We start from the raw sequence: 22,979 nt of genomic DNA, 5'->3' as shown, positions 1-22,979 counted from the left end.
TCCCGTGCGGTGCTTGCTGGGATTCGTAGTCTCAGTCTCGGAAAAGGGGGCTCGCGGCTGGCCGAGATGGGACTACAACTCCCAGCAGGCAACGCCACACCCCTTTCCCGCCCCCTTGCCACGGCCCACCTGCCCACCGCGGGTTAAGGCTGGGAGGCCACGGCGTGCGGCGAGGGCCGCCGCACATGCGCCTTGAGGAAAGATGGCACCTGCCGGCTGCTGCTGCTGCTACTGCTGCTGGGGCGGCGCTGTGGCCGCCGCGGACGCCGCCCGGCGCGTCCTGGTGCTGCTGTTGCTGGGGGTCCTGTCCGCCGGGCCGTGCCCCGGCATCCTGGCCACGGAGCACTACTCGCCGCTGTCCCTGCTCAAGCAGGAGCTGCAGCACCGGCAGCAGCAGGAGGCCCCCGCAGGCGGCGGCTGCAGCCCGCAGTCCGGGGACTGGGGTGACCAGTACTCGGTGGAGTGCGGCGGTGAGTGGGCGCCGGGCGGGCGGGCGTCCGGCTCGCCCGGGGCCGCGGGGGCGGCGGGGCCGTGGGAACGGCGGGCCCCGGGGCCGAGGTGCGGGGCCGCCCGGGCCTCTCCGCCGGCATCCGCGGCGCTGCGTGCGCTCCTGCGGGAGCCGGCCCCGGGGGGTGTCGTGCGGTGGCCGCTTCCCGCCGCTCGCACCCACGCCGCCGCGCGCCCTCCTCGTAGCAGCCGTGGGGAGGGTGGTGAATGGAGAAAAGAGCGGACAGCCTGTTCCTGGGGCCAGAGCCGCCCCTCCGGAGTCCCAGCAACTGTTGAAAGGGTGGAAGAGAGGATGGCAAGTGGCCCGGGGCAGCCCTGGGACCCGCTCTGGGCCCCGCGGGTGCCGGGGAGCGAGGGAGGGACGACACTGGGGCCGGCGCCCGGAGAGGGGATGCCTGGCCCGTCTTAGGCCGGAAATCAGGTTTTCTGACCTCCTGGGTTGATGTCTTGTATTAAACACAACCTCTTAAAATTTGATGCGTGAGAGAAAGAAGGGAACAAAACCTCAAGCCCGTTTTATCTGCTCGATGACACCTTGCTTCCGGTTCTTTAAGGCTGACCTGTGACCTGTCAGATGTCTCCCAGGGGGCAAAATGAGCCCTGCAGGCCTTGAGCCGGGGTATGTCGGAGCTGTGTGTGTATTGGAGCTAGGCCAGCTCATTCATTAAGATGGGCGCTATTGCCCTCAGTAAGTCACAGCAGATGCCTGGGGGGCAAAATGCATGTGTATGGGGCTTTTTTTTTTTTTAAGATTTTATTTATTTATTTGACAGAGAGAGATCACAAGTAGGCAGAGAGGCAGGCAGAGAGAGTGAGAGGGAAGCAGGCTCCCTTCAGAGCAGAGAGCCGGACGTGGGACTCGATCCCAGGACCCTGAGATCATGACCTGAGCCGAAGGCAGCGGCTTAAACCACTGAGCCACCCAGGCGCCCCTGGGGCTTTTTTTTTTGTTTTGAGGTTTTCCATTGGGTCTTTTCATCCTTCAATCCCCTCCCCTCCCTTTTCCCTTCCTGTCCCTTTCCTCTTCCCCAGAATTCACTCAAGACTTGGTTTTGAAAGGTCTGGGGCTACCGAACTCCCTAGAAGCTGGCTGGTTGCTTTTATGGTCCCACGGCAGGGTTCTTTACTGTTGTGTAGCTTGGAAGACAATAAGTAATTTTTAGTTGAGATGAAATGTCAAGATTAGCACACTCTGATTTCCTTTAAGCACAATCTGACTCCCGTAAGGAAGTGTCACTCACTGGAAGGTATGCGACTTTATTTTGTGGTGGGCCTTGGCTAGTAACGGCATACAGAACACCGCCAACACTGTAGCATGCGAAAAGAATGGCTTTTGTACCTCCGTCGCTTTCTGTGACTCTGTTAAGTTAATTGCTTGTCTTTGCAAAATTGCCGCCTCTCTAAATTGAAGACCTTGTTACCTAATTACAGGGTTTCAGTTTCTTCACAAGAGGGCTGTGAGGAAAAGTCAGAAAGAGCCAACATGTATGGAGTGCTTGCTGTATGCTGGGCATTTCTGTAAGGTTTAACTTTAGGTTGATTAGCCTGTCCTCTTAAATCTGTCCGCACACCAGCTACTACCTCATTGGATGGTAGCTCCTTTTCCTCAGATGGGGAAGCTGAGACATGGTGAAATCACACTTTCCTGAGCCCCCATAGCTGTAAAGGGAGGGGCCCAGGCAGGCAGGCCCAGACGAAACTTTGTCTTAGGCACTAAGTGGTTACAGGTAGGAAACCACATCTGTAGAATTTGCTAGCATATAGTACGCTGTTCTGTAAGTCTTCATTTTCCTTTCCTTCCTGTAGTCCTGTGGTGGTGCTCTCTGGCTCAGGGAGACCCAGATTCTAGGCAATGGAAGATGAAAATCGATTTCTGTTATGAAATTGCTTCATCTTCTTGATCTAGGTGGCTCATTTCACTCTGTGGCATCAGTCTTATGCCAGGGTTTGAGTCCTTATTTGAGCCAACTTTGACCTGTATTATGCTTTTCCCCCTAGATTGTGTAGGTTTTCGTGAACTAGGCATTTGGAGGAATTCTCCTTTCCATTCTAGCAATTCTCCTATGTGGAAACCATCACTTGGTGTTCTCTGCTTCAGAGGATGGACACTCTGTTATGAGGTTTTAAGCATGATTTATTCATATGTTTCAACTTTCTATTTACTTCCCCCACGTACTACTTATTTCCATCGTTTGGAATTGCGAGTGTGCTGTTGCGAATGTGTGGCATCAGTCTTTGAGCCAGCCGCCCCTAGGCTGACGTCAGTGTCCTGGAGCCGCTGACAGGTGCTGAAGTGGTTTGGCCGCTGCCATTAGCCCCAGTTAATCATTTCCGAAGGCAACTGTTTTGCTCCTTGGCACTCCAGCTGTTTCTCTTAGCTTTACTGCTGCAGCACGTGACAGAAGCTACCCCATCTCTGTTGGGGTAGCAGTCCCCAGAGTGTCTCTCATTTCGCCCTCCTCATCTTGACAAGAGGCTGGAAGCTGGACCCTGTGAAACCTGCCCCCAGTCCCTCACTGTCCTAACAAGAACAGATGTAGGAACAAATTCAGGATTTACAGCTAACCGTATCGTAACTTAGGGGCTCATGTTCTGAATCCAGAGGCCCCTTCTGATCAACACGAGGGCCTAGATAAATGCCAGGATCCAGAACGAGCCAGTTTTTCGGAGCCTCCCTGTCTGTTAATATCGTCATCCCTTGCTGCTCTTTGCAGCCGCAAGCTTGTCCATATCAAGCCAGTCCCTGTACAGGGGACAGACACAGAAGTCACTTTTGAGAAACGCTCCCATAGCATTTGGATTCAGATGACTGAATGGATGCCTGCTTGGGTGTAAGCCTGCACACCTTCTGATGAGCTGTGTGGGTGTCCTCGTAAGACAGAACCCCCAGTGATTATAGAGCCAAAGGCTACAGCTGGTGGGAGCCCATAGGTCTGAACACAGCACTGGCAATGGCTGTGCTATGTGGACACCGTCACGTGGGATCCAGTGCTTGGGAGCAACCTTACGCGCAGGGGGCCGGGCCTCTCTGAGGTCCAGCTGCAGAGACAAGCATGGATGACCCAGGTGCCAGGGGTCTCAGCCTGATTTTGCTGTTCCCAGGCCCCTTCCAACTTTCACTTCCAGCACAATTTTTGTATTTTGCTTGAAAGGCACGTATAACCACAGACATCAGATCATCTGACTGTTTTCCTGTGGGAAAAATCATCTTTTAAAAAGAGGGCGCACTGTAATGTCCATGTTTTTTTCTTTTTTAAAAAGATTTTATTTGTCAGAGAGAGAGAACAAGCAGGGGGAGGAGAAGAGGGAGAAGCAGACTCCTTGCTGAGCAGGGAGCCCAATGCGGGGCTCTATCCCAGGACCCTGAGATCATGACCTGAGTCCAAGGCGGATGCCTAACCGACTGAGCCACCCAGGCATCCCCATATTTTTCAAATAAAAATGAAATTTCCCTTTCTTGTTACCATTGCCCCTTTGTAGTTTGGAATTATGGGAAGAAATAAGGAACAGAAGTTTCCCCCTAATTTTTCGCCTGGTTTTATATCTGTAAACACTGTGTACACTCTTATTTAATCCTCAGCACGGCTGCTGGTACCGTTTTTATCCCCATTTTACCTAAGGAGAAACTGAGGCAGAGAGAAATTAGGGAAGGTTCTATGGTAGATCATAGAGTCAGGGTTTGAACCTGGCCTCCTGACCATTTGTGTATTATTACCTCAGTAATATTTGCCTCTTAGTATAATTTCTTATCAGTATTCATGATCAAGTCCTACACCTTTCACCTTTGTTGAAAGTTACACTCTTAGATAACTTCAGGAATTTTATATCCACATAGATGGAAGGATGCTTGACTGCACCTAGTATTTTGAACTACAGAGCTAGCATGGGTCTGTTCTTTCCCAGGAAAACTATCCATGGGCCTACTGCTTGCTGCTCAGTTCTGGACCCTGGGGATATAGCACAGCCAGCAGCTTCCCTGCGTGGAGCCTGAGTTCTGGTGGGGGGCAAGAGCTGAGTGTGTAGTAGGCCCACTGATAAGTGCCTTGATCAATAAACAGTGCTGCACAACTCTTTGAAGGGGTCAGGGAAGGCCTCTGGTAAGGTGGTGTGAACACAGCCTCGGACAGAGTGAGCTTTGACACCCCAGTGTTGTCGATCTGGTAAGTTAGGGTCTAGATCAATTGCAGTGTGTCTGTGGATTGAAGACTTCATCTCTCTCTTCTCTTCTCTTCCTACCAAAGCTAATCTGCATCTCGTTCGAAGATGGCGTTCATTGTGTGTTAAATATATGTATGTGCTCTTTACAGACTATGATGTATTTTAATCGTTCAAACGTGTGTACTTCTTGTAATTGTTTCGGGAATACTTTGATTTTCCTTCTTTGAAAATGGAATGTTTATAGGAACGGTGACTTTGTGATTTTTTTTCTTTTCTTTTTACTGCCTTCTTAAGACTTTTGTCTGCTCCGAAGTGAGGTAGTCCTTGTGCTCGATGTCTTTAGGGAGCTTCTGAAATGGCTGCCATCATCTAGGATTAGCACCAACCTGTGCCTAATGCCTCGATCAATTTCAATGATTCATTTACAACTGGAAGTCATTTTTTTTTAGTTCATGGAAATTAATAATGCAAGATTTGAGCTTATTTTCCCACAGTTCTTTGTGAAGAAAGGAGTGTTTGTGTCTGATTCAGGAGGTGTTAACTGCCAGAAAAATAAGGAAGTAGGTACAAACCTCACTGTATTTTAGACAATAAGACTTAAAGATTGTTTATGTATCTTTCCTAATGGAGGAATCAGCTATTTAAATAGATGCCATCTATTGCTTACAGCATCTAAATCATTGCTGTGCCTTCGAGGTGGCAGGGAATCAGTAGAGGGACACTTTTATAATGAGAGTTATTTCCTTTTTGGTTCTGGCTATGAGGAAGTTAAGGACCAAATTATATGCTCAGTCATGGTAACTGTGGTAACCCTTACTGTTATATTTGCTTGATCCTTTTTCTCTTGGTCCTGATTTTCTTTATGTGTTATCGTGTATAGTTTTGTGGCACATCTCTTCCATTTTATTTTTAAGGTATACATAAGTAAATTTGCCAGTGTAAGGTAAGCAGCTTATTTTGAGTGCAGAGACCAAGGCATAGATAGAGCGGTAAAGAGATTCCTGTCCCCCAGCCCGGGGCCTGTGGTGTTGTCTGGAGGAGGCTTTGCCTGTTTTCCTACCTGAACAGCATCTTGCAGAAAGTTTCTCTTTTAGGGGCGCCTGGGTGGCTCAGTGGGTTAAAGCCTCTGCCTTCGGCTCAGGTCATGATCCCAGGGTCCTGGGATCGAGCCCTGCATTGGGCTCTCTGCTCTGCAGGGAGCCTGCTTCCTCCCCTCTCTCTCTGCCTGCTTTTCTGCCTACTTGTGATCTCTCTCTCTGTCAAATAAATAAATAAAATCTTAAAAAAAAAAAGAAAGTTTCTCCTTTAAGAGCTGCTTTTCATAGCATGAAACTTAGGAAGATGATAACTGTGGCATTTGCATATTCATTAACTTTCTCAAACAGATCTGTTGTTAAGAATTACATTTACCTTTTAAAAGGTCTGTACACTGGTAGACATGTTCGCTCTGGTTCCTGAGGGTTTGTTTTCTGCCTGCTCTGGAGGAGGGCAAAAGCTGGGTTTCAGAACCTACGCTATGTAGCCTATGCCTACAGGAAGTGGCAGGACACTTTGTGCATACAGACTTTTGAAGAAGTTCTGTAGTTCATGGACACGGCTTGGCTTCGCTTCACTCCCCAGATACATGGCCAATTGACCCACTTTTGAAGCTTCCCCTTTTCACAATGTGGTGGTTTAAAGACCATCTTATCTTTTGTGGGGGCTTGTTATCTTGCAGATAGAATAAATGCAAAACTTACGGAAGTAGCGGTATTTTAATACTTTTCACTTTGCATTAATGCTAAGATTTTTCTCTGTGACCTTTTTTCTTTTTAAATTTTTACCTTTAATGTGACATATGTGCAGACAGATGTGTCACTGGTGTTAGCTTCATGACTTCTCACAAACTGAGCAACCTGTGTAACTAGAAAGAACCCCAGATACATAACTGATAGCTGGCTTTAAGCTTGCTAATGAAGTCTCATGTCACGTTACCTTCGTTGCATTCGGAGATAACTTGGTACGACTTGATTCCTGGCTCAGGCACCAGCGCAGTGGATTTGCACCACGCAGCTGCTGGTGTTCTCTTCATAGACACCCAGAAGTCCTGGGTCAGCTGGTCTGCCTCTTGTACGTGGAAGAGCAGTTGAGTTCTCTCATGACCTTTGCTGCCGGTGTTTGGGGTGTTCAGAGTGACTCTGGGGGCACCTGGGAGGCTCAGTTAGTTAAGCATCTGCTCCTGGCTCAGGTCCTGATTCTAGGGTCCGGGATCTAGATCGAGCCCTGTGTGGGGCTCCCTGCTCAGTGGGGAGTCTGCTTGTCTCTCCCTCTGCCTCTCCCCTGCCCCGCCCCCCGTTCATGGGTACCTGCTCTCATTCTCTTTCTGTCTCTCTGAGATAAATAAATGAATCTTCAGAGTGACTGTTCCCTGTTCGCTAAGGGTTCCCCCATCATTGCGTAGATTTGCTTCAGCTTTCCCAGTAGAGTTGATGCTGTTTGAGAGCATGTGTAGGTTTATGAGAAAGTGTTTGGCTCTTAAAAGTATGTGTCACTTAGAACATCTGCTGTGTCTTCAGACCATGCTACAACCCCGGGCTAAGTGAGTAGCCTTCGCGGCTAAGGCTGACTGCTCACTTTGCTGGCTCCGGCACCCCCGTGCGGTTCTGTTCTCGTTTGCTTCCCTGCCTCTTTTTCCAGTCTGCGCAGCTGGCCAGCTCCTTTTGTTTTGGTTGTATACGTTCTTTACGTGTGTTAATACTTTTGTGTGGGTTAATACAGCCTTGATCAGATTATATTCATGCTTGGTTAGAAAGCCATTCTGTCTCTTTAAGATCGCCTTTGCAGATCTTTGTTCTAATGGATTAATTATATGTTGACCTTATAATCTAATTCCCAGGGGACAGCCTCTATTTTCAAGTTGTTTTATGATAATTTAACACATCTCAGGTACAGATGAATAATATTTTGTTAGAGCAAAAGAAGTGTATGAATTCAGAGGAGGAGAACTTTTCTTCCTTCTCCTTTTCCTGTTATTACATTCTAAAAGAAACTTATTATTTGGGACCATCAACCATTGTGATGTACGAGGTCCTCAGCAATGCAGAAACTGATAAAAGCAAAAGGCAGCATATTGATGAGGCCAAGCAGCTGCGTGGCCTTCCGGGTTGCTCCCCCAGCCACAGTAATGCTCAGTGCTCTCCCCCCGCCACCCTACCGCTCGGACTAGAATTGCCTGACTTCCAAGATCTAGCCTATCCATGGCAAAAGCCCGGTCATCCTTGTTTCAGGTGAACTTGGCACACTTTTATAACTAGAGCAAGGGGTCAAGGGATGAGTGCAGATGTTGAGTTCCTTATAAAATGTCCTCCCTCCGGAGGTGCCTCTAGGTTTGCTGTTCACAGCTCTCAGTCCGTTTCACCTGCCGACACGAATGTATGACAAATACCTGTGACTTCCAAAGCCACGGTCGCCTCGCCTCGCAGGGCGGTCGTCTGGTTTGAGAAGGAGGCAGTCAGCGGAGAGCTTCCCCAGGATCCTAGTAGCTACGGTCCGCATGCAGCTGTAGCCATAGCTTTTGCTTCTGGTCCTGTCTCCGTGTGGCATCCTCGGAGCGCTGTGAGGGTAGCCTTCTTGTATGGCAGGTCTCTCCTTCCCTCCTGTCTTCCCTCAGCATACGTAAGTGGCTGTAATAGTTCCTGTCTAGAAAAAATACGGAACAAAGATGGGACCACCTGTCCTTCCAGCGGCCTCTCCGCTCTCTCCTTCCTCAGAGGAGATGTTTCTATGTACTGTCTGCACACCTCCAGTTATTTCTGGAACCTACCACAGTCAGCTCCTCGTGCCTCCACCAAAACCTGGCTTAAAATCCGCTGTCTCTGGGGTTTGGAAGGACAAGAAAGAAGTTTGATGGCATTGCTCTACCCAAACCATCTCTTACTAGGACCTGGCATTGGCAGGATGGGTGGTGACAAGTGGACCCTGCCCCTCTTATTGATGTGGTGTCCTAGAGCACGAACACGGCCGGGCTCGACTTTGCAATTTCTTCATCTTGTGACCTTAGACACATCCATTCACACTGAGCTCATTTCCCCCATGTGTGTGACGAGCCTAAAACGTGTTCTACCTACCCAGAGGATGGAGGATCAAAGGAAAGTGTTGTGAGAGCATTTGGAAAGCTGTAAAGTGCTGTGAAAACCAAAATAATCTTAAGGAAAGAAGGAAGAAGAAATGAACAGGAAAACCCTCCCAACAATTTTTAGCCTGGATGTGCGTACAGTGGACCTTCAAACAATGTGGGGGTTAGGGGCACCAATCCTGTCTCCGCCCAGTGCACACCATCAGAAATCCTTGTACAACTTCTGATCCCCCAAAACTTAACTACCAATAGCCTACTGTTGACCGGAAGCCTTACTAGTGACAAGTAATTGATGGACACATATTTCCTATATGTGTTATATACCGTATTCTTAGAATGAAATAAGCTAGGGAAAAGGAAACGTGGTTAAGAAAATCATATGGAAGAGAAAATACATTTATAGTAGTATACCGTATTTATTTTAAAAATCTATGTGTAAGAGGACCCACACCGTTCAAACCGAACCCTTTCCTGTGAATTGTAGGCCCCATATCCCCTCCTCACAAGAGCCCTGGGAGGGTGTGTGATGGTAGCTGTTCCTGTTTTACAAATGAGGAGACAGACTAAGAGATACACGAGGACTTATGCAGTCAGCCAGCCGGTGAGGCGTCTGACTGGCTCCACGGCCCACACCCTGAACTGCTCTCGCGCTTTGCCTCCAAACTAACTACTCTTCCTCTGACATCACATTTAATTAGATTTCACTATAAGAACTGGTTCTTTGAAAATACTGGTAATGTCAAGACAATTATCTTGATGAAAAAGGAGAAGAAACAAATATTTGACTTTAGGGATCAGGGAGTATAATGGAATGTGAAAATCACCGTAATAACTCTGTGTATAGCTGTATGGCAAAGATGTAAGACAATTCAAAGAAATGTTCTTCGGATAGTTCTTTAGGAAGAAAAGGCAAATTACCAAGTTGATTTTTCCTCCTCCTCTTCAATACCTTGCCCCCACCAGGGTCAGCTTTATTTTTCTTGTTAAACTTAAGCTTCCCAAGTTGTCCTGGAGATCCTACCTCCATCCCCTGTTTACTCATCCACTGTTGAGTTAATGATGGTCAAATTCATACCTGTAGCTCTTACCTTTCTCTGGAATTTCCCAAGTACATGCGTGTCAGCTGGTTGAGTATCTCCTGGGCACTGGGCTCTCGACCACCCTCCAGAACCCTTCTTCCTCCTAAACTTCCCATTTCGGTTAATGGCCGGCATCTTGCATTGCTGCACAGACTGAAAACCAGTGCCTTTGTCCTCTTTCCATGCCTGATTTTTCTCACAGTCCTGGCTTTTTTTACTTCGTATACCTTTTTGGAGTCTGACCCTCCATTTCAACCCAGGAGTCTCTGCCTTTGTTTGGACTTTTCCCCTTTTCTAGCGAGCTGCAGCTTCCCATGTGGCCTCTCTCCTCTTGTCTTCCGGCTCTTCTCTCCTCGAACAACTGTCCGTCATCTGCTTAAGCCTTTGATGGCTTCTTCAAATTAAAGAAGAGAGGGAATAAATGACCTGGAAACTAAGCTTGAGCAACAAGAAAAGGAAATAAGGGAAATTGGAGGCAATGCCTAGAACAAAGCCAGAATAAAGGAATGAGAAACAGAGCAACAACAGAATCGATAAATAGATCCAACAGTTGGTGTTGTAGAAAAGACTAAAATACACCAACCTGCTCAGCTAACACATAAATAGGTGAGCAGAGGCAAATGTACTTAGGACTGAGGGGCCGTGTGGACAGTTGTAGAGGCCATGAGAATTAAGACACAAATGTGGAGAAATTCCTGCTAATAAGATGAAAATATGAATCAATCAATAAATGTTTAAGAAGATGATCTAGAAGAGAAAGATAAGATTCTGTATTGTGTTTTGAGACTATTCCTATAGTAATTATCTTGACATTTTACTTTGGGGCACCTGGGTGGCTCAGTCGATTAAGCATCTCCCTTCAGTTCAGGTCATCACCCCAGGGTCCTGGGATCGAGCCCTGCATCGGGCTTCTGCTCAGCTGGGGTGGGGTGGGGGGTGGTGTCTGCTTCTCCCTCTCCTTCTGACCCTCCTCCCCATTCATGCTCTCTCTGTCTCTCAAATAAAATCTTTAAAAAAAAATAAATATTACTTGCATTATCTGAATGAGGAGGAAAACAAAGTTTTCCTGACTCGGCAGAAATTTATACCATCCAACTACGGATGGTTCGGTTGTTACTGTAAAGTAATCAAAGCCATAGTGAGCTAAACAATTTTAGATTGAAGAACAAATTTAACCTTCTGTTCCAGACAACTCTGGATAAAGTATAACAAATCATTTTTCTCTCACAGATCCTACCAAACCAGCAAAAAATACTGATGCCAGAATTTAATATAGTTGTGAGGGGGTGGGAAGAAAGCTATAAAATAGTTATATAAATCCCAAGTAAAATATTAATAAGCCAGAGCCAGCTATCAATTAAAGTAGTGATGTGCCTTGGCCAATTAGAATTTATTTAGAAGTACAAAGATGGCTCAACTTTTTTTTTTAATCAAATTAATCACCTTAACAGGTCAAAGGAGAAAAATCATATGATTATCATAAAGAAATTTCCAAAGCACTTAAGAAAGTCCAGCCAGCTTTCCTGATTTAAAATCTTTGATAAAACAAAGAATAGGAGAACCCTTCCTTTATATGGTAAAATAAATCAATGTTAACCCATAGCCATATAGAGCATCTTCCCACTGGATGCTTAAATGAAAAGTCTTATCGTTAAAACTTGAGGGAATTCTGGGTCATTCAGTGAAGTACTAATGTCAGGAATAAGCAGGAGTACTAGTATTGAGCACTTTTTTGGAGGTTTTATCTAGTAAAGTAAGATGCTAAATGAGTATAAATATTAAAAAGACCTTGATATCATTACATGTAGATGATCCAGTTATCCACTGAATAAATGGAAGCATTAATAGAGCTATTAAGAATTCAGTAATGTGGGTAGATAAAATATGGAGCTCTAGCCAGTTAAGACAGAAGATTTACAATGTGTTCTCTTTCTGTCTGGACTACTCTGCCCATCCTGCCGGCTGCCCGTGGACCTTCAGCTTTTTAAATCTTAAACTTCCCTCTGGTCTCCCTTCACTATCTCCGGCACAGATCCAGAACCAGACTGCCTGGGCTCAAATCCCACCTGCACTGCTTTTGTCAGAGGGTAGCCATGGGCAAGTCACTTAACCTCTCGGCCTCAGTTTTCCTGTTTTTACAGTGGGGATCAGAAGTGTTCCTCCAACAGGTGAACTCTATCAGAATGAGCTGAGAAATGGTCCCTGTGAATTGCTTCCCCTGACTGTACTCTAGCTGTAAGATCTTGAAGCTGCTGTGACTTGACATTTCTGTGTGATTTGGATTACTGTTGATTTCCCTCACTGAACTATAATCTTTTTAACAAAATTTTTTTTCTTAATTTTTTTTAAGATTTTATTTTTACTTACTTGCCAGAGAGAGTGAGAGAGCATGCAAGCAGGGAGAGTGGCAGGCAGAGGGAGAAGCAGGCTCCCCCTGAGCAAGGAGACTGATGCAGGACTCGATCCTGCATCATGACCCTGAGATCATGACCTGAGCCGAAGGCAGACACTTAACGGATTGAGCCACCCAGGCACTCCTGAACTATAATCTTCATATGGAAGGACAGGGGTCATTTTTGGTGTTGAAGACCACTGAACAGTGCGTGGAATGTAGTAGATGCTCAACAAATAATGTACTGAATCAGTTGTCATCCACCAATTTTCTTTCTTTCTTTTTTTTTTAAATTCTTGGGTTTTTGTTTTTTTTTTAAAGATTTTATTTATTTATTTGACAGAGAGAGATACAAGTAGGCAGCGCCTGGGTGGCTCAGTGGTTTGGGCCGCTGCCTTCGGCTCAGGTCATGATCTCAGGGTTTTTTTTTTTAAAGATTTTTATTTATTTATTTGACAGACAGAGATCACAAGTAGGCAGAGAGGCAGGCAGAGAGAGAGAGGAAGGGAAGCAGGCTCCCTGCTGAGCAGAGAGCCCGATGCAGGGCTCCATCCCAGGACCCTGGGATCATGACCCGAGCCGAAGGCAGAGGCTTTAACCTACTGAGCCACCCAGGCGCCCCCCAATTTTCTTTTTAATCAAAACAAATTTGAATGTGTAAATTCTATAAAAAAACTGTAAAGTTTTGCATAGGTTAATAAAAGAGTTGAATAAATAGATTAAATTTTGTAAAGAAGTACTCCTCCCCTCATTAATCTATAGTTTTAACAATTTTTATTAGTAAAAATCATAGAGTTGGGGCTCCTGGGTGGCTCAGTTGGTTCAGCGTCTGACGCTTGAGCTCAGCTCAGGTCTTGATCTCAGCGTTGTGAGTTCAAGCCCCACTTTGGACTCCATGCTGCGTATGGAGCCTACTTAAAACAAACAAACAAAAAAATACAAGAAAAAGTCACAGAGGGATTTTTTTGTTTTGCAACCTAAACAAAATGTAAGTTTATCTCAAAGAAGAATATTGATCCAAGTAGCCAGGAAACTTCTGGGGAAAAAAATGATGAGACTTTGCTTTACATTAAAATGTATGCATTTATTAAAAGGATGCAGTATCGAAACTGTGGTACTACTGAAGTCAGAATAAGCAGATCATTATGAGGGATTAGTCTAGAAACAATAACAGCAAAATATAGGTTTATTGTAGAGAATTAGAATTTTAAAGATATTAAATTAAAAATCTTATTCAATCTAAGTTTGAACTGAAATAATGCAGAAGGAAATTTACTCATATGGGGAAGTGTTTATACTGTTACATTAAAAGGGCAGGTTACAAAACAGTGTATCTCCTTCCATTCTCACAACCTAATGGTAACAATAGTAGCAAACATCTTTTAGTTCTTTCTTTATGCCAGAAACAGTACCAAATACTTTACTCCTATCTCCTTGTTTAAATCAAGCACTCCGGTGAAGTAGATACTCTCATTGACCCTGTTTTACAAATGAAGAAACCAAAGATTGATGATGGTAGGTCAGTGGCCAGGAGCCAGTAAGTAGTGGCAGACCACGGGAATTCACAGCCGGGCCGTCTGATTTCAGCATCGTCCCTCTTAATTACATTAATTACATTAAAATTTTCACATTGGTTTTCGATGTGTGGTAGTATTCTAAATGACTTTTATCTATGTTTTGTGAGTTTTCTGTATTTTCTAGAATGGACATGAGTTACTACTGTCATTTTTCAAATATCAGTGTCCATGTAGATGGGACAACATGTCAGAGCTGTTGTCACTGGATGCAAATAGTCTCAAGATTCCTTTCAAAAAAAAAAAAAAAAAGTCTGGAAACAGCCACAGCCCCCAGTGACTATAATGTGAAGGGGTGTTCAAATTAATAATTTAATGAGTGGCCTGAGATAATATTCTCCTCTCTATCTTAGGCCAGAAGAGTTGAAGTGATCCGAGACTTACCAAAGGAAATCCATGATTTACAAAAGAAGAGATACAAATAGCCAGTAAACCAAAAGTTGGACCCCACTAGTGCTATTTTCAGTTTAGGAAGAGATTTAAAAAAAAAAAAAAAGAGCAGTACTCCGAGGAGAGGGAAACAGACTGCCTTCGACACTGGCAGGTGGGAATGAAATCGTTATTACCTGCTGGGAGGGAAATGAGTGAAAGGTGCAGGTCTTGTCACTGTTTACACCCTTTGCCTCACCAGCTGTACTTGTTAGCATTCAATTTAGTTGCCAAACTGGGCGATTTTGCAAAAAGATCTTGCAAAAACAGGGTCAAGCATACTTAGGAAACACTTGACATTAAAGGGCAAAGGACATCCTAATTACCCAAAGACAGGGGGATAGGTAAGTTTCATGCAAGGGAATGCTCTGCGGCCACTTAAAATTATACAGATGGATATTTACTGAAACAGAAATAAATTCCATGGAGGGATTGTTCGAATAAGGCCACCTATGTGCTGTGCTCACCAAGTGCTGAGCGTATGTCAAGTTCTCCGATGTTTAAAAAGAAATGGCTTATAAATCAGTGCGTATCCAGTTAGCTACCCACAACTGCTACTGGTTCTTCACCCTTGTCAGACTAAAGTCTTTCTCGTGGGTGCAGGACTTCCCCCAGCCTGAATGCTCCCTTTCCAACCTCCTGTTTTTTATTGTCCAACACCGCCTCCCACCAGCCAGGGTTGTCCGCCTGCTGCCCCGTGATACTTTCTTACCCTTGCTGTGTATGTGCACCGCTCATCCCACCTGGAGCACCCACGCCCTTTCTGGACCCCAGTCCACACCCACCCATCCTTTTAAACTCTGCCTCTGCCTTGTGAAATTTAACCCTTCCAGCTTCAGTAATTGCTCACCGTCCCGGCCTGCTTTGGCGTACAGGTCTGGTTGTTAAGACAGACACAACTGAGAATTTATCTCAGTTGGTTCACGTGGTCCCTTGAACGTAATCTGATGCTCTTTAATGGCTGCTGAGTTACATCACATCTTTAAAAATAATTATCGGGGGCACCTGGCTGACTCAGTTGGTAGAGCATGTGACGCTTGATCTCAGCGTCGCGAGTTCAAGCCCCAATCTGGGCATGGAGCCTACTTAAAAAATAAATTAAAAAAATAATTATTGAGACTAAATTCACATAACCTAAAATTATCTGTTTTCCAGCGAACCGTTCAGTGGCGTTGAATATAGTCACTGTGTTGTACAACTACCCCAAAACATTTTTGTCATTCCAAAGTAAGCCCCTTTACCCACTCAGCAGTTTTTCCCCCTTCCCTGCTTTAGCCGGCAATGTGCATTCTGTCTCTATGGATTTACCTATTCTGGTTACTTTGTATCAGTGGGATCATACAATAGGTGACCTTTTGTTTCTGGCTTCTTTCACTTTTGTTTTGGAGGTTCTTACACATGATTTGTGTTTGGGGGGGTTTCTTTCCTATTGTATGAATTAGTATTCTTTTTAAAAATTTATCTTTAATATTTGAATATTAAATATGCAAATTCAAATGAAACACTTTAAAGTGTTTCATAAGTATGTTCGACCCATCTTTTGGCAAAGTCATCCAATATGGCAATTACATTGAATTCTAACAAATATTATTGCTGAGGCAAAGGGTGTGAACAGTGATAAGGACTTTCATATGGGCTGCAGCTTTGAATATTTCCAAAAACAGGCAAGCATTTTAGATGTTACTTAGAGTGAAGTCTCCCAATTGTGAAATTCTGTAAGTGAGCTGAAGTATAAATACAGGTTTATTATGATAGGAGTAAGGTGTTGTACTAATTCATGATTGTAGTACTTCCTTTTTTAAGGCTGAATAATATTCTCCTGGATGTATATGCCACGATTTACCCATCATCTGTTGAGTTCTTTCTACTCTATGGTTATTATAGTGCTTCTATGAGGATGCCTGTACATGTCCTTGTTTGGATTCCTGTTTTTAATTCTCTGGGTTGTATACCTGGGAATGGACTAGTGGGACTGTATGGTAATTCTGTGTTGAACTTTTTGATGAGCCGGTAAACTGATTTCCACAGCGGCCAAACCTCTTTATAGCCTCATCAGCAGTGCATGAGGGGCTCTAATTTCCCTACATCCTTGCCAACACTTGTGATTTCCTATTTTTGAAAATATAGCCATCCTTGTGGGCATGAAGTGATACCTCATTATTGTTTGATTTGCAGTCCCCAATTAACAACGGTGTAGAGCATCTTTTTTTTTTTAAGATTTTATTTATTTGACAGATCACAAGTAGGCAGAACAGCAGGTGGGGGAGGGGTAGGCTCCCCACTGAGCAGAGAGCCCGATGCAGGACTCGATCCCAGGACCCTTAGATCATGACCTGAGCTGAAGACAGAGGCTTAACCCACTGAGCCACCCAGACACCCTTCCTTTGCCCATTTTTTAATTAGGTTGTCTTTTTCTTGTTGAAATCAGGAGATAATTTATATATTCAGGATACTAGACCCCTTACTTAGTACATACTTTCTTTTTTTTTTTTTTTAAGATTTTATTTTTAAGTAATCTCTAAACCCAACATGGTGCTTGAACCTAGAAACCCAACATCAAGAGTCGCACGTTCCAGCCAACTGAGCCAGCTGGTACCCCTGTACTTATCATTTAACATTAGATCCCCCCTGACTCGACTTAGGTCTCCCTGTTGTGATTTTTTAAAATCTCTGGTAAGTGCTGTGGGGTAGGAGATGTCTACCAAAAGGATCTTATCAACTACTCTATTAATGACTGGTTGTGAGGGCATTTGCAAACCCCAGAATGTGACACAGGTATAAAGTGGAAGATAAGATGCCCCTTTTAGTGTTTGTTGCTTTGTCCTTAGTTTGGTTTTGAGGATTCTTCACATTATAATTCATGGTTAGACACCTAAGAGCCATACATTTAAGGTGAGGAGATTAACCAGGAATGTTTGCTTTTCAGAGTCCTCCTTTTTGAACTTCCACGACTCAGACTGCGAACCCAAAGGACCACCACCCTGTGACTCATTGCTTTCCCTCAACACTGAAAAGATTCTGGTATGTGTCTTCCATTTATGACTTCCGGTTTTGTGAACTACAGCACAATGGTACTGCTTTCAAAAGGAGGAGGTCACCTCTGTTTGTCAACTAGGAGTTGGTTGGGTCAGATAAAGATGGAGCATCTGGTATTTAGTCTTGTTGAATTATTATGACTTATGCATTGGGTGGTTGATCATTCTGGATTTTTCTAGATCATTCTAGATCTAGATTTTTTACTTCTAAGTTCCAGGAATAAAGGGGGAGATCATGGCAGGACCTTATTTCTAGAAACCTCATGTATTTGAAGGTATCATGTATCTTCTTTTTCCAGTCTTTGCCTGTGTGGGAATCTTTTATGTTTTTAATTATCAGTACCAGCCAAACTGTGTAGGAGTCCTCGCCACTCCAGGGGTGAGCACTGGGAGCTGTGTAACGCCTGTCTCTGCCTAGCCATGGCAGCACATACGGTCCTCCAGGCTCGCTGCCTCAAGGTGGAAGGCCCTGCTTTTTGCTCACACTTCATTTGGTGAAGCTGAGTGGTTCTTTCAGTGCCCAAGGCTAACATATTTTTTTCTCCAGACCTTTTCCTTCAACATCCATGTAGATACTGTTTGCTTCTTTCGTTTAAAATTTCCCTTTAGGAGAGAGACTCTTTCTTCTCCAGACAGAGCTTTGCCTTTGCATGTGAGAACTACTGAAAACAGGTAGAAATTGCAAGCTAGAGAATGATCAACAGGTTTTACCTAGTTCACTGCTTAGCAGTCAACCTGATATACGGAAAAACTTCATTTAGACTGGTGTCAAACCAGAGTGTGCTACCTTGTAAAGTACTGTAAAGTACTACTAAAAACATTTAAGTAGAAATTGGGTAATCCCCACCTTGGGTATAATTAGATTCTTAGAATTATTAGGGACCTATCTTCTTATTGACAGGAGTTCAGATATTTTCTGTGTGTTGCATTTCTAGTTTAAGATGGCGCTAGCCAGTAACCTATGGGAGAAAGCTCATCAATCTTGGCCTTTCATTTTCCCTAGGTTGGAAATATGGGAGTCCGACTATTCATTTCTTCATTAATTCTCCAGATATTTATTTTGCACCTATTATGTGCCAGGCGTTGTGCTAAGTAAGTACTGGGAATACCACAGTGAGCCAGCTAGCCTCAGTCCCTACGCTTGCAACTCCTAGGCACTAACCCAATAATTAAGCAAAAGTAGACACAAAAGGTTGACATAATCCCCCTTAAATTAGGAGGAGCCTGTAGGACAGTTTTCAGTAATGAAAACATAAACAGGGACCTGACGGTTGGGTTGGAGTTAGTCACCCAGTGAAGTCAGGCTGTGTGCAGAAACTTCCTTGGTCACAGCTTCTCACCACTGTCCCTGGAGGGTATCGATAGATTCGGTGTCAGAAGTGGGAAAGATCTGATCAAGAAGTCAGTTTGTCCATACTATACTTTCCTGCCCACTTCTGTCAGGTTTTATTTCTAATAAAATAAAAGCACATAGCTCAGATAGGCTCCTCAGTATAGTCTTGATGTCGTTTGGTAAATGATTCCTTTTTATGGGATTTCATTTGTGTTGTCTTCCCATATCTTTCTGCACAAAGGCTTGGCAAATGGGCGACTCTCCTTGAATACTGGATTTTTATAAGCACTAAAAGCATTATTCATAGACTCCTTTTCTGGGTTCTAAGCCATTTATTAAGCAGGAAAATCTTTTGCCTCTGTGTGCTTATCTGTGACCATCTGACAAAGAGGAAATTCTCATGTCTGGTCACATCCGGAAGTATGCACTGTGATGTCTTCACATGTTAAATCTGCTGGTAGAATTTTCAGATGTTTCATTTTGTCTGGGGTCCTGAATGGGGTGAAGTGAGCATTCATGCCGACAAGGGATGCCCTTCTGGCCTATAGGCTTTGACTTGTGTTCTAACCCCAGAGGTAGCTTCTTGACCTGTTTAACCTACTTATTTTTTTAATTTAAATTCAATGAATTAACGTGTAGTGTATTATTAGTTTCAGATGTAGAGTTCAGTGATTCGTCAGTTGCAAACAACACCCAATACTCATTACATCATGTGTCCCATCCCCCACCTGCCCTCCAGCAACCCTCAGTTTGTTTCCTATAGTTAAGAGTCTCTTATGCTTTGCCTCCCTCTCTGATTTCATCTTGACCCATTTTATAGGCATACTAAATACCACGCTGTATCTGAACGCAGACGAGATTTTAAGAGTACAGGGTGTTTAAATGGAAATGCCTTGTTACTGTTATTTGACTCAGTGAAGCCCAAGGGGCCACAGTTCATTACTGCTAATAAGCACCAGTCGTTAGCTGAATAGCACACACAGTAGTTGGAAGAGCATCTCATGTAAAATTATTTGGCTAATCTATGCCTGTAGGCGTCTGTACTATGCATTTTTAAAAAGAGGAACTCAGTTAATCGGGATGTCACTGGGTTCTAATCCTGTGGTTTTGCCAAAAGCCACAAATCTTCAGTCTCTCTCTTAGTTTTTGCTGTCACTTGTGTGTGTACAAGTTTGAATCCTGTCTTAGGCGAATCTGGTGTGGAGGAATCACGTTAACATGCGCCCTGTAACTACGCACATCACAAGTTAGCATCAACAGCTGAATCTTCCAGTGAAGGGACAGCTGTTGTATCAGACGTTAGTTGTCTCCGAAACACTACGGAGCCGTCGTTACATGCAGTAGACCAGTGCTGCCTATAAAATCACTCCAGTTCCTACGCGAACTTATTTACTTTGTTTTCCCCCGGTTTCCACTCTTGTTTTAGCTTTCCTGCCAAATGTGCGTATGTCTGTATAATTTCTTCGTAGGCAGATTTGCTGCCTTCAGTGGGAGGGAGGTGTTCTTCATCTGCTGTGCTTTTGCACTAGAACGGCTTGTTTCTTGGTCAGATTGTGTTGGTCCTTTGCTGGCATCATCTCCGTACAACTTGTAGCTCTTCTTTCTAAAATATTTTTAGTTTAAAAAGCAGCATTCTGTCATCCAGCCTCATGGGAGGTCTGATGGCTAGCATGTGATCTTTGCAACACGATCAAGGTCACTAAATAGTTTCTGGAAACATGGAGGGATCATGAGGCAGCCAGCAGGATGAGTCCCTGTGGAAGTGAAAAGAAATTCGTTCTTAGAAACAGAACCACTGGGGCACCTGGGTGGCCCAGTCGGTTAAGGGCCTGACTCCTGATTTCGGCTCAGGTCAGGATCTCAGCATCATGGGACTGAGCCCTGCTTCGGGCTCTGTGCTCAGCACAGAGTCTGCTTAAGTTTCTCTGTCCCTCTCCCTCCCCCTCCGCCACACCTCCCCCAACTCCTGCTCTGTCTTTCCCTCTGTCAAATAAAAAAAAAAGTCAAAAGAAGAAACAGATCCACTAATGCTAGGGGAGGAGACACATCAGTCCCACCACAAGCTATGTGGTACACATAGCTGTGAAGTACATGATTGGTATTTATTAAAGTGAATCTTTTTTTTCCATATCAGTCAATGGAGCTTTAATTTTTAAAAAAAATGCAGGTCTTCATTCGAAACCTTGTCTTCATCTGTGATAAGCTAAAATGTATGTTTGTCTATTTCTTTTTCAGAGCCAGGCTAAGTCCATTGCAGAACAAAAGAGATTCCCGTTTGCTACAGATAATGACAGCACAAACGAAGAGCTAGGTGAGATTTCAGTCTGGGGGAGGGGGCATGCCTGGGGCATCTGCCTAGATTTTATGATTCAGTGCCAAGCAGGGAGGCAGGGTGCTGGGGAAGAAAGCACACGGACATGGGCTCTGCCGCAGGAGCGGTGTGATCTTGGGTGGGGCGTTCAACCCTGTGCGGGTCGGTGCATTACATGTCAGTATAATAGGAAATCGTGAAAATAGGGGGTCTGGAGAAAATGATCAGTAAGTACCTCTGTGTTTCTCTGGAAATTAACAATGGTGGTAACGAGTTCTTAGGCGTGCTTATCATTCATTAAAGGTAACTTGTGCTGTTGTCGAACAGGAACAACACAAACATGAAAGCAGAGGAGATGCACACCTACTATAATCCTCTGTGTAATAAAGTAGCCAGGTATAAGTTAATTTTACTGTGGGTGTGGAAGGGTTGAGTTCATTCGGATCTGCAGAGGGGTCCTGTAGTTCGTCTTGCTGGGGGCCTGTTTTCAAAGAAGCTGGTTCTTCCAGGGTCTGATACGCTCTGGGTGTGCCTCGCCCATTGTCGAGTCAGCTTGCTGTTGAAGGAGTGAAAACAAAATTGAATACAGGACTGAACAGGGCATCTGGACAGACTTCACAGAAGCACGTACTCCTGCCTGGTAGCCTGAAGCACCTTTGGAAATTTTTTTCTATCTGCTTTACAAGTAATTATTTTATCCTTTCTGTGGCCATGTGCATTTTATAGTAAGGCGGAGCACCTCCGGGTGCTTGGCTGGTGTAGTTGGTAGATCTCTCAGCTTTTGATCATGTGGCCATGAGTTCAAGCCCCACACTGGACCTAGAGCTTACTTTAAAAAAAGAAAAATACTGAGCACTTCTTGTATTGGCTTCTTTGCTCTTAGTGCAGATGATTAAGAGTTGACTATTTTGAAAGTATTAATCAATTTTTGGTGATGTTCTTTGAGTAGGCTCTGAGAATTAATTATCTGTTAAGAAATCAGATTTGTCTTTTCTGAGGTGCCTGGGTTCTGGTCAGCATCTTCATTTTTTTAAGTCTTGAATTAAGAGCCCAGGATGTGCCTGGCCTGTTCTGTGCTCTAAGACTAATCCTGCTAGACCTCTAGGCCCTAAGCTGCCTTAGGATCTTCCATATCGCATTATTTTTTCCTTGGAAGAGCAGCTTCTGTCAATTTACACGTTGCCAGGAGATGTGGAGTTGCTGGATAGTAATGATGTCTGTGAGAATTCTAGTGCTTTCTTTATGTCTTTGGACTGCCACAACAAAATTTAGATCCTATAGCTATTTTATAGTTTTGCAAGCTTTGGATTTTTTTTTTAAATGGATACTTTTGGGATTTTCTCAAAAAAGTGTTTACTTTTAGATAGAAAGATCTGAAAGGTGCATTTGGTTTATTTAAGTGGACTTCAACAGCCTAGCCATGGAGAATAATTTAAACATGTTCCTAAGTACAGTAATATTTATCCCCTAAAACTGTATTCATTTTTATGGGTCACTTATTCATTTGTTCGTTCGGTAGATATTTACGGGTTATGGGGAGAGAGCTAGGAAAATTCTAAAACTTCAGATCTGAAAGGAATGTAGGAAGATGTCCTACAGACTTGTTAAGCAAGACCCAGAAAGTGGTGAGAAGTGGTTGAGGTCGCCATGATCACACCGCTGGCACGTAGCAGAGCCAGAACCCAAGCCCAGATCCTGGCTTTCTGAGAGATGGCCACCTTCCTGCCTTCAAAGAAGGACGCGTCTGCATTTCCATCCCTGTTCATGTGATCATCCCGAAATTCAAACCGTTTTTGCCGTCTAGCCCAGCACACAGCAGTTTCGGTACACCTTGATTTATTTCAGAGAAGTGTATTAGGGGAGGTCCCAGAGCAGGCAGCCTGCGTCCTCTGTCTCCCCTCATTGCCTTCAGTTTTGTTCAACTGTACTGTGCTTCATCTGCTTGTCTTTGACCGGGGACAAGAACTGTACCTGCCTCCCCGCGGTCGTTACTACACGGAAATGGACGAGTGCCACGCACATACCTGTCACACTTACTTTTACTGCT

At 44.4% G+C, this 22,979-nt stretch overlaps 1 protein-coding gene across 5 annotated transcripts in view; it reads left to right on the top strand.

Annotated features, from left to right (window-relative positions):
• Positions 1-142: 142 nt before the first annotated feature.
• The window catches only part of TTC13 (tetratricopeptide repeat domain 13), a 75,302-nt gene continuing 52,465 nt past the window's right edge, over positions 143-22,979 (top strand). For 4 of the 5 annotated variants that reach the window (XM_046027024.1, XM_046027023.1, XM_046027022.1 and 1 more), the window contains exons 1-3: positions 143-470; positions 17,180-17,274; positions 20,857-20,932. In XM_046027024.1, the coding sequence (XP_045882980.1) occupies positions 203-470; positions 17,180-17,274; positions 20,857-20,932 (439 nt within the window). In that variant the 5' untranslated portion in view covers positions 143-202. Of the gene's footprint in view, positions 471-17,178; positions 17,275-18,291; positions 18,381-20,856; positions 20,933-22,979 lie in introns of those variants that run through there. The other variant, XM_046027025.1, reaches the window with a different exon arrangement.

This window comes from Meles meles, chromosome 13 (assembly GCF_922984935.1).
Source record: "Meles meles chromosome 13, mMelMel3.1 paternal haplotype, whole genome shotgun sequence".
NCBI lineage: Eukaryota > Metazoa > Chordata > Mammalia > Carnivora > Mustelidae > Meles > Meles meles.
This window is presented reverse-complemented; position numbering and strand designations above follow the sequence as displayed.